This window comes from Empidonax traillii, unplaced genomic scaffold, assembly GCF_003031625.1.
Source record: "Empidonax traillii isolate 1590-97213 ecotype Southwest subspecies unplaced genomic scaffold, ASM303162v1 scaffold561:size787514, whole genome shotgun sequence".
Classification (NCBI taxonomy): domain Eukaryota; kingdom Metazoa; phylum Chordata; class Aves; order Passeriformes; family Tyrannidae; genus Empidonax; species Empidonax traillii.
Window position 1 is genome coordinate 376,687 of NW_020955754.1, and position 14,937 is coordinate 391,623.

General features: G+C 47.8%; 1 protein-coding gene across 3 annotated transcripts in view; it reads right to left on the minus strand.

The window, feature by feature from the left end:
• The window catches only part of CDON (cell adhesion associated, oncogene regulated), a 53,865-nt gene that overhangs the window by 24,163 nt on the left and 14,765 nt on the right, over nucleotides 1-14,937 (minus strand). For 2 of the 3 annotated variants that reach the window (XM_027897786.1, XM_027897788.1), the window contains exons 2-8: nucleotides 10,581-10,711; nucleotides 8,284-8,556; nucleotides 6,459-6,605; nucleotides 6,027-6,170; nucleotides 4,955-5,239; nucleotides 3,842-4,110; nucleotides 2,630-2,969 (exon numbers count right to left, since the gene is read on the minus strand). In XM_027897786.1, coding sequence (XP_027753587.1) covers nucleotides 2,630-2,969; nucleotides 3,842-4,110; nucleotides 4,955-5,239; nucleotides 6,027-6,170; nucleotides 6,459-6,605; nucleotides 8,284-8,556; nucleotides 10,581-10,650 — 1,528 coding nt within the window. In that variant the 5' untranslated portion in view covers nucleotides 10,651-10,711. Of the gene's footprint in view, nucleotides 1-2,629; nucleotides 2,970-3,841; nucleotides 4,111-4,954; nucleotides 5,240-6,026; nucleotides 6,171-6,458; nucleotides 6,606-8,283; nucleotides 8,557-10,580; nucleotides 10,712-12,597; nucleotides 12,669-14,937 lie in introns of those variants that run through there. The other variant, XM_027897787.1, reaches the window with a different exon arrangement.

Below are 14,937 nucleotides of genomic sequence, written 5' to 3' on the forward strand. Positions count from 1 at the left end.
GAGTCGTCAACAACTGCTGAGCTGTTCGTATTTTTGCTTCGGAAAACAACCCCTGGGTAACAACTCCCATTAAGCAATTCAGATCTAAGCTCTTTTTGAGAAGTTTCTGGCGTAATTGCTACCCATATAACCCAGCACATCAGGTTTCTCTCTGCTGCTGTGTCATTATGCAACTTTTTTTGGCTGTTGCTCTCAGTGCCATCCCTTTCCCTTTATCCATGGAGACTTTTCTTCCTTGGCTTCCCAGTCCCACTGTGGAACACCAGCAGCCCTGAGTTGGGTCAGACCAAAGCCTGCATGTCCCCAAAGCCCTTCCTCCAACAGCAATCAGAGAAGGACTGATTGTCCCGAATTCGGGCATTAAAGGAATGCATTCATAAAATCTTAGAATGGGTTGGGTTGGAAGGGACCTTACAGCTCATTTTGTTCTACCCCCTGCCATGAGCAGGGACACCTTCCACTAGCCCAGGCTGCTCCAAGGTCCGTCCAACCAGGCCTTGGACACTTCCAGGGATGGGGCAGCCACAGCTTCTCTGGGCAACCTGTGCCAGGGCCTGCCCACCCTCCCAGCCAGGAATTTTTTCCCAATATCCCATCTAACCCTGCCCTCTGGCAGTGGGAAGCCATTCCCCCTTGTCCCCAGTTTCTCTCCAGCTCTCCTGGAGCCCCTTTAGGCACTGGAAGGGGTTCTCAGGTTTCCCCAAAGCCTCCTCTTCTCCAGGTGAACGCCCCCAGCTCTCCCAGCCTGGCTCCAGAGCTGTGATTCACACTCTCCATAACGCCCAGTGCTTTGCTTGTTGTTGTTTCTCCCCTTCAACTGCCTCATTTTGAGGGCAAAGAGCCCTCACCTTTCCAGCCTCCTCACAGGGGTGCACCCACAGGCAGATCCCAGCCTGTGCTGTGCCCTGGCTGCACAGCAGCTCGGGGGTTTGTCTCTGCTGTGCAAGCAGATCACATTCCCAGGCACTGCTCCCTGCTCCTTAAACAGCCAGAGGATCTGCCCTGCTCACGGGCTCTCCAAGTACCTCAGCACAGGCTGGGAAAGCCCCCTGAAAACCTGAATGCAGCACATCAGTGAGGTCACCCACACCTGACAAGAGTTTCAAATCTCCTTAGGACTTCTCAGAGGTTCTATAAGGCTTCTGTAGGAGCAACTTCAGCCTCCTGCCCCTGAGTCACCCACCTGCATACACTAAATACTCCTTCTTGTGTTTTACACTCACTCTCCTGCTATTCAAACTGCCTGGAGTGTATTTTTCTCCTTCATTTCCATTAGATGAAGTTATTTTGGAGAATTAACCTTGTGTTCAGTAGCTCTGGGAAGCTACTGCCATGCAGGCGAACCCCACAAGTGTCTAAAAAAGACACCAAGGCAGGGAGGGCCGTGGGTACAGGATCCCGAGGCATCGTTTTACATTTTGGTGGTTTCTCACTGTGGTGGCAGCTGAAGTCCTGCCCGCTGTAAGACCGTGCCGTGAATCACGGCCTGGAACAGATCCAGCAGAAGAAAAAAAAGAAAGATGCATTTTTTCAGCCAAATGAGCTCTCTTTCTGTGTGCTGGGACAAGGCAAATTAGGGGAACAAGGCAGTGAGGCTGAGAGGAGCTTAATCTGATCCTGCTCCAGAAATGCTCTGGAATCCCAGCTGAAGTCATTCAGGTGCCTCGGAAGTGTTACCTGGCATGAATTCTTCGTTAGACAGCTGAATGTCTGAGCATGCCTTCGGCATGGCTGGGAGCTGTTCTAAACCCCTAACAGCTCCCAGAAACTCCTCAGGGACTTTTATATCAAAACCAAATGCCTTAACCACCCTCTGCACCATAATCAGCAGCCAGTACAGCATATTAGAAACCGATAAAAGTTAATAAACAAAGCATTAAAATTGAACTTACTGCCATAAAATTCCAAGGCAAAGCAGAGGGATTTTTCTCTTTGACACAGACTGAATTCTGGGATGATATTTAGTTTCATGTTTCCACTCAGCAAGGTCCAACAATAACTGATTTATAAAACTACATGATGGGATCACTTTCTTGAGGTTTCTTCTTTCTTTTTTTCTCTAAGTGAACCTTTATGCATCTTTTCAAGTTATTTACAGGAGTTTTAAACTCTAACCAAAGAACTTTAAATATGGAGCCACTTACTAAATCCCACTGACCCGAAATCTCCTGGCATTCAGCTGAATTAACTAAGGCAAGGTGCTGAAAGAGCTAAGAAATTTAAGTCACTTCATGTAACTAAAAATCTGCTTCTCAGTTCTTGTGAAGGAAACTTGGGGGGGCTTAAACCTTTCATTAATGTCACATAATATTCCAATGTGAGGAAAAGAAATGGCTCTTTCCCATCCTGCCTTTAGTGTAAACTGTTTTTTCTTAGTAATTTCAAGAAATAAATAAAAAAACCCACCCTTGGATACTTTTTGTCCCATATAAGATGTCCATGCAATGCACACAGAATTTCTCCTTTGCTTACAAGGGGGAGGGAGGAACTGGTCCACGAAGACAACTGAGACTCCTCAGCTTCATTTCCCCCCCGGATCCCACCCCACCCACCTGCCACTCAGTTCTTATCTGGAGGCATTTCTCACCTAAATCAGGGAGCCAGCTGGATGGTCTGGGGCTTCACTTACCAACTGTGAGGAAGGTTTTGGACACGGCAGAGCCGTGCTCGTTGATGGCTTCGCAGCTGAACTCCCCGGCACGCTCCGGAGTCACGTTCCGCAGGGACAAGGAGCTCCAGCCTGCCTGGGACACGGAGAGGCAGGAGTGCTCCAGCCCTGCCAGGGGAGGCCTCTGCACGTTGGGATGCAGCTCCTGGGCAGGGTGGCTGGTCAGCAGGCCCCTGCTGTCGTACCAGCGGATGGCGGGCGCGGGCAGCCCGGTGGCATTGCAGGACAGCGTCACGTCCCCACCGGCCACCACGGTGACACTCCCGGGGGAAGAGACTATGACGGGGACAGAGCCTGTGCCGGGGGAAATGCAAACAATGAGCCCAAGTCAGTCAGCACGATTTAAAAAGTCTCACGTGGTTCTTTATAACCATTTTAACAGTTTTTTCTTCTCCACACAGCATCTCCAGGCTTCCCTTCTGGACTGGAGAGATCAGCCGAGACTCGTGCTTAGAGCAGGCTGAGAGAAACCTACACTCAAACCACATTTCAGCTTCTCTAAATGACAAAGACTTGACTGCCAGTGAAGAACACACTGCAGGCAAGACTGGCTTAGGCACTCCACACACAAGCAGGCCACAAAATCTCTGCTCAGCCAGGCTCTGCACAGCTCACACAGATCATTACTGGTACTGAGAAGGTTCAAAGCTTCAGCTACACGTGATAGGGAGAGAACAGGGACAGCAGTGGTCTTGCCAACATCATTGTGCTAGCAGAAATCAAGTTCTCTGGGCACTAGAAAGTATCTTAGACTGAAAAGCAATCAAAAAGACTGCTGGTACCTGATCCTGCCAATCTGGTAAAGGGGAAGTGTGCATTAACCCCAAACCTGAGGACTGTTTTGCAAATTTGAGCACGGAACAGGCATAACTACTCGTCAGCCAATACTGCTAAGAGTACCAGGTCATCCAGCACAACAGGACCCTGATTCTATTTAAGCATAAATCACGTCAAATTGAATCATAAGCTGATTTAATTGCAGGTGGTAATCTAGGTTTTAAGTATCAAGTAATAACACGATCCCAAAAATCTCTTAAAATCCAACTGAAAGCACCTTCTTTGTAAGATTAGTGGTCAGAAACAAATTAATACATAATCTAGGGGGAAAAAATCAAAACAGAATAAAGCCTGCAGTGCAAAAAGGATCCCCTGAGGGCTGCAAGTGCTCCTACCTGGCCGGACACGGAGTCTCCCCGTGGACTGCACAAACCCAATCCCATTGTTTGCCACGCACTGGTACAAGCCAGAGTCCGCCAGGGTGACCCCGCAGATCCGCAGGTGGTTTCCCGTTGGGAAGTGCCGTGGGGAGGGGCGCAGGGGAGCTGCGTTGTGGAGCCAGGAGAGGGCTGGAGCAGGGCTGCCCCGGACATCACACCAGAAATGCACCGTCGCCCCGGTGGCCACGGTTTCCTCCTGCAGCCCCTTGGAGAGTGAGGCAGGTTCTGGAAAGGGAAGTGATTTTACATAAACCACAGTCTGCTGATCTTTGACTCAGCTCTGAGAAAACTGCTGTGGAACGTTCCACAGGCTCATCATCTGCAAAGGCTGAGCAAGCACCACACACTGCTGGTTCTGCACAGCCCAAAGCTGGTTTTCCCACACGTAGGTTTATTTGAATGGTTTTTCCCTTCTGTCCCAAACAGCCTCATGTTTGCATTAATTCCATAAATTAAACCCCTCTATTTTCAAAATAATTTGTTAGTGACACCCCCCAAAAAAAGGCATGTTGTGTGTCAACACCCTGTTTTCTGAGTAACTTCAACATACACATTTCCAAACCCAAACAAAAACAGTCATGGATGCAGAAACCTCAAACACCAGGAGAATCTGCTACAATGGAAAAGGAAACAACTTGCAGCCACACCAAAGAGGCCAAATGTATGAATATGTTTCTTTTGCTTCTGTTTAGGTCCTCATCCAAACATCTCACCTCCCCTCACCAGCCTTTTGCTCATGTAGAACCTTAAGAGAGGCACATCTGATCCCTGGCACATCACTGACACTGGCATTCTGCAGGAAAATAAATGGATCAGTTCCTCCCCTCGAGTTTGTTATCCTTCACTGTTTCATTATTTCAGACTGCAAAGGATTTGAAGAGATAAATAATTATGGATTTTAACTTGGAAGAGATGCTGGGACATGGTCATTATGAACAGATCTGTGTTCTTTATTTTAATATGCTTAAGACTGAGAAGGAATGTGAGGCTGTTTGGGAGCAGATGCCAAAACCAGCAGGTATATAAAGAAAATGTTCGTTGCCTGGACATCAAAATCTTTTTTTCTTACCAAGTACAGTAAGTGAATAGTTAACGTATTTCACTGCTCCAGAGTCACCTCCCACCAGGCAGGAGTAGTTTCCAGCATCTGATGCCTCCAGCCGGTCTGTCACCAGGTGGGAGTGCAGCAGTTTCCACCGGCCTCGCCCCAGCACATCCCGGCCGTCCTTGGCCCAGCGCACCGAGGGAGCCGCCCCGCTGACCACACACTCCAGTGTCAGGGCACTGTGCAGGGGCACTGCCAGGCTCTGGGGGGCCAGGGGGTGAAGGATGTGGGAGCCACCTGAGGAAGGGCCTGGAAGAAAGGAGATGAACTGTAGAATAGAATCACAGAGTGGTTTGGGCTGCAAGCAACATTAAAGCTCATCTTGCTCCAAGCCCTGGTCACAGGCAGAGACACCCTCCACCAGCCCAGGTTGCTCCAAGCCCCATCCAACCTGGCCTTGGACACTTCCAGGGATGGGGCAGCCACAGCTTCTCTGGGCAACCTGTGCCAGGGCCTCCCCACCCTCACTGGGAAGAATTTGTTTCTGATATCTGACATAACGTACTCTCTGTCAGTGAGAAGCCATTGCCCCTTGTCCTGTCACTCCATGCTCCTGTAAAAAGTCCCTCTCCAGCTCTCTTGTGGGCTTCCTTCAGGTACTGGAAGGCCACAATCACATTACCCCTAAGCCTTCTCTTTTCCAGGCTGAACAATCCCATTTCTCTCAGCCTTTCCTCACAGAATAGGTGCTCCAGCCCTCTAATCTTGACACCAATCAAACTTTTAAACCTCCCATCCTGTTCCTCAGTCCCTGTCAAAAACATCTGTCTGCACTTGGGACTAAGCACGATGCTGTAACGCTCTCTTCAAGAAGTCTTGCTCCAAAATAGGTTTGGGGACAGAAGTATAAGCAGTATCCCCCTTCCAAGGGCTGAGTGCTGTGTCTTCCTGGGATTTGAAAAGCAGTTACGCTGCTCTTCCACAGTGAGGGGAAATAAGAACTGAATGTGCAGAGAATGCCCATGCTAAAAACCCCTAGGGATGTTATTTATTCAGTTTGAGATGTATTTTTTGGGAAGCTGAACAGGATACTCACGTGTGACTGTGAGCTTACGTCCAGTGGGTTCTACTCTGAGATCATGAGTGACTGGGTTGTATGCTGCACATTTGTAGGATCCTTTGTCTTCTAAAGATACATTCAAAATCTGCAGGTTTCCAGATGGAAGAATTAGGTAGTTTTCTAAACAAGTGGGGAAGGAAAAAAGAAGATTATATTTAATTTAGTTTCAAAAAAAGGCTTCCTCTTTTTTTTTTTTTTAATTAACTTTTCAGCTATACTGATCTATTCTAAACATAGGATGACAAAGAGATCACCATTCAAAGAAGATTCATTTCCACAGACGGGTTTAGATAAAGTCATGCACAGGAAGTTCTGCAAGTTTTCCGAGGATTTTTTTTCTGTACATTCTAGGAAAAAACTCCAGGCAAGCTTTTGTTGAATACTTATATTGCACAAAAAAAATCTCACCTACTGATTGTTCCAGCCATTTCCCCCGCACTTGGAAGCGAACCTGTGCGTTGGGGTGACTTTCTGGCACCTTGCACCCGATGAGAGCTGAGCCTCCTTCCTCCGCTGCAACAGCAGCTGTCAGCGAGGCATCAAAGTCAGCCAGACCTGGAGAGATTTGGGAAAAGGGTAAGAGCAGCCACGGCCTGGGAGAGAGGAAGGGCAGTAAGCTCAGTTGGTTAAAGACAGTTGGTTTCCTCCTGATTATCTTCTCTGGTGCAGCATTTGGACATTCACATCAACAGGCATGGTCTATCCTGCAGCCCATAATAGCACAAACACTCCTTACCCACTTCCTTACTACAGCAAGCACCAGCTTTTACATGGGAATAGTGAGGAGAAAAAATAATTCCTATGTTCCCTCAACTGCTCCTGGAAAAGCAAGCAAAGACACTGGGAAGGCTGCAGGGCTCCTCATGGGCTCTGCAGGCATTACAGGAGACAATTCACACTGACAGCAGGAAGCCTGTCCCCAAAAACATGGAATTGTCTCTCTGTGATGATAAGGAACACAGCAGTGAGTGCAGCAGAGCCTCCCTCTCACTGCCGTGAGCCTTGAGGCAAGGAGAGAGCTCCCAGCTCCCAGCACCTTCCCAAGGAGAGAGCTCCCAGCACCTTCCCAAGGAGAGAGCTCCCAGCTCCCAGCACCTTCCCAAGGAGAGAGCTCCCAGCACCTTCCCAAGGAGAGAGATCCCAGCACCTTCCCAAGGAGAGAGATCCCAGCACCTTCCCTAGGAGAGAGATCCCAGCACTTTCCTGCATGCTGCCAAAACCTCCAAGGGAGGAGGGAAGTGTGGAAGCTGCTCTTCTATTCCCTTCATGTTCAAAGCATCTGCGAGGTTGTGAAGTTTTTCTATGTTAGCCACCCTTAGAGTTCTCTTGAGAGGGTCTGGCCATGGGTCAGTACTTTACCAAAACACTTACTTCTTTCACTTATAGGAGATTTTCCTCCCAGGGGGATTTTGGACATGCTCCATAGATGAGGTACCCTTCCAGAGAAATCACTCAAACCCTGCTTGACAAAGGCCTGATTCAGACAGCCCCAAGCAGACAAATCATGCTCATGCAGGAATATTGTATTCCCATTCTCAGCATCACATCGTCCTTTCCATGTGGAAAACATTGCCCCTTCCTCTTCTGAAGTCCCTCGAGATCAAATAATTTACAGATCAAGCACCAAGGCAAAGACTGATCAGAAGAACCGGTGAAACTGAGGAAAGGGAAACTGTCCCTAAATGGACAGAAGACTGCCCCCACCTGCAGAACATCTACATTGGTCTGATCAAATCAAATGAAAAAGAAAATCGCCATCTCCCACCTATTTCCCAGGCAACAATTCCCACACATTTCTCCTCAATTCTCAAGCACACTTCTGCAACAGTGTGGCAGATCAGCTGCTCTTTCAACATCCTTTGTGAAGGGATGTGTTTAGGAATTCTGCACTTCCAGGTCAATTCATGGAAATGAATGTTATTTCACTGAATAATGTTTGTGTTTGCTGAAAAAGATTTCTGAGGTCCTTCAGCTCGAAATGAGGCTGACACCAGTGCTAAATCCATCGGGTGTGGTTTGGTCTATCTGAGGCTTTAAAAGCCTCCAAGGGTGGGGATCCTCAAGCTCTCTGGGGAATCTGTTCTAGGGCTGCATCACCTGACGGGTCCCAGATGATATAACTAAAGAAAAGGCTGGGTGTTTTTCTAGAAGCCAAACAAGAACAAAGCACACAAGCCAGCTGAGGTCTACAGGACTTGCAAGGAGCAAAGGGCATGAACGAGAATGCACTTACTGCCCATGGACACGGTGGCAGGCCGGCTCAGCACGGCGCCCACGCTGCTGCTGGCCACGCACTGGTAGCGCCCACACGTCGCGGGGCTGAGGGAGACGATTGTCAAAGATCCTGGCTGGACTTCCACTTCTCCCGCCCTGCTGTCCAGAGGCTCCCCATTAAACAGCCAAGAAAGGCGAGCTGTGGAGGGCTCGGCAGAGCAGTGGAGCTGGACGGGCTCACCAGACTTCTGGATGGTAGAAGAGGGCTCAGAAATAAAACTTGGAGTTAAATCTAAAAGAAAATATAAATACTGAGTTAGAGAGACCAGCATTTTGCATGGGCACAGGTGATAAGGTAAACTGGTCTGAAAGACTGAGCATATAAAGGGTCTCTAAGATCCAAGCTGCAAATGATACTCAAGCAGGTGTTGCCTTTTCCTTGGCAACAGGAACTCAGGAGAGATTCCTGCTCACTCTCAAACACCGGGAAAACTCCAAGAATTGAACCCCACAAAGAGAGTGACAGTAATTAAACGGAGGTAGGTGCAGCGTAGGGGATGATACATTCCCGAGGCAGAGGCATCGTGCTTGCCAGGGCCAGCACAAACTGCAATCCCACTGGATTTATCCAGAGGGAAACTGCAGCCGTCACCTGAAGAGCCGGAGCTCAGGAACACGCAGCTGCCGCTGATCTGTCCCATATGAAGGGGGCCCGGACGTGACTTGTAAAATGTTAGAAATGGCAGGAGCCTGCCAGGTATTTATACAGAACCGTCTCCCAGTCTGCAGAACTAATTAAAAATAGCAGGATAAAAAAAAAAGCTGGACGAACAGCAAAGGCTCTTGCTGATTCCAAATACATGGACTTCATCAGGACAAGGATGATGAATTGGGCATCCATTATCTTTACTGAGCAAAGATGAACAGAAACAGGAAGAGCTGCTAATAAATAAAAGGTTCAGTTCCACAGAACTTGGTTATGAGAATCCATTTATTTGCCAGAAGAAAATTCCTGCTTGTTGGAGGAGATTTTTTTCCTATCCTGGCCAATGAAACATTGGGAATTATTTCCATTTGTTTTCTATGAAATTCTCCACTAAAGATTTTGCATGAAGGGAGCAAGCAAAAAGCAATTAGCACCACTAACACTTACTTGGTTAGCAATACAAATTAGGAGAAAAAAACAAAATTAAAAATAGACACATCAGCAGGGAAAAAACAATTCCTAGTTCGTAAAGGAGCTAAGGAATTCCAGATAGTAAGGGTCAAGATGATATTAAATGACATCCAAGTCAGAGACAGTTTTCTTGTAGGTGGGGCCCTGGGCTCATGCTTTTCTTCTCAACTCAGTCCATCCCAGCTCTGGTTATGAGTTTCAGATGAGAAACGGCACATTTTTAACAGAACCATAAACTATCTGCATAAACATAAAATAAAACTGGAAATTAAAGTGTGGCTTCACTTAACAAAAAAAGATGAAATCCATAAAAATGGTATCCAAGCATTTCACAGGACTCCAGATGTCCATTTTTAGCTTTTAATTAGAAAACTGTTTTTCCTATTAGTTCAGTTTGAATTTCCAGGGATAAGAGGGAAACACTGACCTTTCAGTTTGCTCGCTCCAATTGTATGAAATCACACTGCTACTTTCATCTTCGCCCCTGCCCTCACTCCTGACACCAACACTTTGTGCTCCGCGTAAAAGGCAAAATTGGTAGCAGTGACCCTGCAGCTGGAATTTATCTCCTATGGCTGCTTGAAAAATAAAATTTATCCCATTTGCTTATAACGACTGGCTATGAAGTGCTAAAAGTAGTAAAAGCTTCTTTTTCGTGTGGTTACGTTAAGACAAGCTGACTACACAGAGCAGATGTGTCAATTAAAACCATCCCTCTTCTTTTTTTAACGCCAGAGCTGTTCCAACTGCAGCCACGCATCAGCCTCCACGTTTCAAAGGGCTGATTCCCCTCTCCCGCTGCAAATCCAAACCCCTCCCGACCCCTGGGAACACAAGATGCACTGTGCGCAGCAGAATCGGTGTCCAGCTAAACCCATGGAGACCCCAAGGAACAAACCCACGTAACCCAGAGTCCTCCACGCTCTGGCGCTTGCTTCGAGCCAAGTTTTCCCGAGCAAAGTCCTGTATTCAGTGTAAGGCCACGTTTCAGTGCTCCAGGCTTCCTTAAAAGCAGATTATTGACAACACCCACGAAAGGTGGCCGCTTTGAAACGCGCTCCCAAGCGTTGCTTGTTCAAAAGTTTGGGCTCAACCCCAAAACCTCCAAGCCAGTCCCCCTGGATGGGGTGAGGCCTCACCTGGGCTGGTGGCAGCGACGAGGCCGGCGATGAGGAGCAGTGCCTGGAAGCGCCCGGGGGCTGGATGCATAGCGCCAGATTATCCCAGTTGAAAGCCCAAGGCTCCAGACTAAGACGAGGCACGGAAACAGCTACAAAACAAACAAACAGATGTCTACTGTGAGTTTCAGGAGTCCCTCTTTTAACTCTCTTACAACAAAGTCTTTGGGGTTTAAAAAAAAAAAGAAAAAAAAAAAGGCACAACCAGGAAACAGCCAATATTCTTTGCAATATAGAAACCATCTGCAAAAGTGAGTTAGAGCTGAACTTCACTTGGTTCCAAGTCCTATTCTTAATGTAAGAGTTCTTCCACAGCTGGGGCATGAGGCATCTGCATCGAACCACTGTTTTGATAAATTAAGACTCCTTTCTACCCAGAGGAGCTGGAGTCCAAAGTAAACAGCTTATCTGTTGGAGATAATATTGTTTGCAAACAACAATCATTTGACCATCTATCACCAGGCAGCACTTGTTTTACAAGTTTTCATGAATCTACTGCTGCGATGCCGCTACCACTCACAATTGCTCTAAACCTGCTCACTGAGACCTGTCATCTGCTGGCTCCTTCTGCTGGGCTTTACAGGCAAACTGTGGCACTGAAGAAAACACCAATATCAGTCTTGTTCTCATTTATATTCCCAAACCAGTGACGCTCTTTCCTATATACCACTTTCACCATCAAAAAATACAAACTGCGTCATTAAGCCAGCAAAACACAAATAAATCATAAATATGATCCCAGAGGTCTTTTCCAGCCTAAGTGATTCTTTGATAAATGGTTAAATGAGCAAAATACAAACTAAATCACGGAATCAGCAACCAAACTTGCCCCGAGGTGAGTCTCAGGAACGGTGTGTGTGACACTCTCGGTCTCTATCAAACGCTCGTTTCTCCAAGAAAACAATCAATCTGCAGCTGTCGTTCACTTAAATGTCCTACTGGCCTTGCATAACATTATGATGAATAAGATCTGAGCTCATTTAGCACAGCTACTTCATTTATCAGCCTGGCCATACAATTCCGCTGCTGATAACACTCAACATAGACTTTAAACATCTCATCTATCAGCCGCGTATGTAAACACGTATCCAACACACACAATAACTGGGAGCTTTACTGGAGCACAGAAACAAGTGCAGCAACACACATGGAATAAGTCCCTGACAGGAATAAGTCCCACTGGAGTGTCCATGGAGCCATCTGCTTTCTAAGAAGCTGGATACAGATACAAGCAGCAAAATTATTCCTGTGGTTTATTTTAAAATAATGGTATTTTCTCATCAGAGCATCACTGTAAAACACATACGCAAACTGAGCATCAGGAAAAGCCTCCAATTGTAACAGAATCACTCTGGATTTTATGGGGCTATTTGCAAACTGCGCTCTGGGTTCCACTGACAGCTCGAGAGGGCGGGCAGGGATGCTGTCGAGTTCTGCTCCCGTTTCTGGGCAGTTTTATCTGATCCGGTAAATTTATTTCAGCTGTTGGGAAGACCCGGCAATCCTGCGGCCCAGGCTGGTTCCCAAGGCGAGCCGGGGCTGTTTTGGGAAGCCGCAGATGGCAGAGGAGCCCAGCTGTGCCGAAGGGGTTGGTTTATTTGAGTTCTCCCTCGGTTCAAGGGCAGGAGCGCCGCTCCACCAGCGCGCGCAGAGGACAAAGTAAACACCCAGAGAACTTGTTAACATCAAACACTTTGCTGAAGAGGGCTGGGGGCAATGTTGCTTTTTGCCAAATCTTCCCTCCACTATTTATTTATCAAAAGCAATGAAACGTATATTCTGGGTCAACTTTAACCCCAGCACATGGAGCTACTGGGTTATTTTGCAGCTGTCTTTTTAAACAAGGCCAGCTCATTATCTTTAACTAAACTTTATCTTCGGAGATCTACTTTATCCAGGCTCTGATTTCCCTCTGTTTATCTTTCTCCTTACATGTTCCTTACTGCCAGTGTCAACAGCTACTCCTCTTTTGACCTACCAGTTTGGCTTTCACAGGCTTGCAGAGTGGTAAGATCAACTGCAAAGCAGTGAGTACACACAGCGAGCCACAAAGACCAAAGTTCTTTGACTGGAGGGGAAAAAAAAAGGGGGAAATATTGGCTTTAACTGGGCTAGGATTGTTCAGCATCAACACTGGGGCATCTGAATGAAGTTTCTCCAACATCTGTTTCTGAAGGGATGGCAGAAACATCTTCCTTGCTGGTAAATATGGGAACACTGTGGGGAGATGAGACCCAGCAACACAACCCAACCCAGAAACACTTCTTTCTTTTTCTTCTGCAGATGGTGACACTCCAGAAGCCCCTTGTTAAGTACACAGAAGAGGGCGAGACCACAGCTCGTAGTTTTGGGGTCTTTAGAAATCCTGTAGAAAAACTTTGCCTCTTTCATATTACATTAAAAAGCCTTGGGGATAGAAAAACACGACTCTTCCCCTTTGCCATCATTTCAATAAACCTGACCTCCCATTTTGACAGCAAGTACCAGTCACTGGGATCCTACTAGAATCAGAAAAAGGAGCACCTTGGTTAGATGTGGCTCCATTTACGTGTCCCAGACTCCAAGATGAGCTCTACCCAGAACAACTTTCTCCACTGTTCATTGTTCCTTACTTGGGAGGATGAATCTCCATCACTCGTGGATCAAAGTTATATTGAAGCAAGAGTTGTCACCATCTGAGCATTTTAAACTAGAACAGTAGTAAGAGGATATGAATAATATTCAAGGTTGAATAGAGCTGGACATGGGTTTAGTGGACCAAGGAGAATGTACTTTTCACTTGCACTGGCCACTCCTCCAGCCCATCAGAAAGGCACAGCACAGTAGAGGCCGCATTTCTCCTACTTCCACCCAGACATCTTCACCTAAAGTCATCTTCCAGTTATCTTCAACCAGCACTTGACCTCCTTGTCAGCTCTAAAGTAGCCTGTTGCTCATGGATTATGGGAAACAAGGAAGATAACACACTTGTGTCAGGGGGAGGGGCCATCCTGACCATTCCAATGGATGCCTGCCCCTGGGAAGCACGCTGCACACACAAGGGGCACCCAGCAACATCTGCCTGCTACTTCTGGAGGTAATTAGTAAGATGAAGTACTTCTGCAGATGACATAACTCTGGCTGTGCACCTCATTTGTCACAGACCCTCTATAAAAGGGACCCCTCAGCCCAGAGCCGTGAGGACAGGCTGTCCAGCAGCTCCCAGTTTCAGCCCCACGACCTTCGGAATGCTGGGCACAGGGAGGAAAATAAACCACAGGCATTAAGTCCAAACAGAGGGGAAGGGACAGTTTAACCTTTCATTTAGGAGCAGCAGCAGTTTCCCAGCACAGGAGCAGGGCTGTCCCCACTGCCAGAGGGGCACATCTGCCCTAGCACACTCAGGATGCTGCAGGGCACATCCTCACCCGCCTGTCCAAGCCTGAGAACCTCACCAGGATGGATATGGGCCATCCCAGACCAGGGAGCAGCCCATGGGCTTATTGAAGTGTTCTACTCAGCCAGGATGGCAAGACAGAGGCATCAGACCATCCAGGGTCTCAGCAGCCCTGGCAGTGACCCTCTCCTCTCTTCCCAAAGCTTCACGTTTGTCTCTGTTTCTCCAGAAACCAGTGGGCTTCAGTCTACAGCTCCACAGGTCTGGTCCTGTCGCTGTAACTTAACTCTCACCTCCAAATTAACTCATTCCTATCCCTGCCTGCCCCCAAAAAAGGGTTTCACTCTCTAAAAGATGACAAAATGTTGTTTTCTGTGCATTCCCATGGTGCTAAGCTCGAGAGGATCCTATGTCCTTCCAAACACAGCTGAGATCCTGCCCTGCTGATTTACTGGGCCGTGAACTTCTCTCCACCCTTGCAGCTGAGGGCAGAGTCCCTTCAAAAAGAGCATTATCTCATCCCCATTTTGGTTTAGCTCCCTGAATCATCTTCCTGCCATCTCAGACCAGCTGGCACGACAACACCAGGACCTCCCTTCCCGACAGCCACCACTCCACCTCGATCAGTAACTGCACTCCCACTCCATCCATCCCCTTCCAACACGCTTCCAACCTTCAGCGAGCCCTTCCAGCACACTGGAGCTGAACGAGGAAGGGTTTCTGCACTACCTCAGAGCACCAGGTCCTATAAACGCTGGAGTAAAGCAGAAGGAGGAGGAGGAGGAAGGAAACAGCCACCTCGGGAACAGAGGGAGTTATTCAGGTTGCCCACTCCACCTCCAGGAGCTGACGGCCTTTGCTGAGCAGCCCAAGGAAAAAGTGACTGAATGCTGCTGCCTCAGGGGCGGCACTGCCCCCCCAGCTGCATTGTGACAGCTGTCT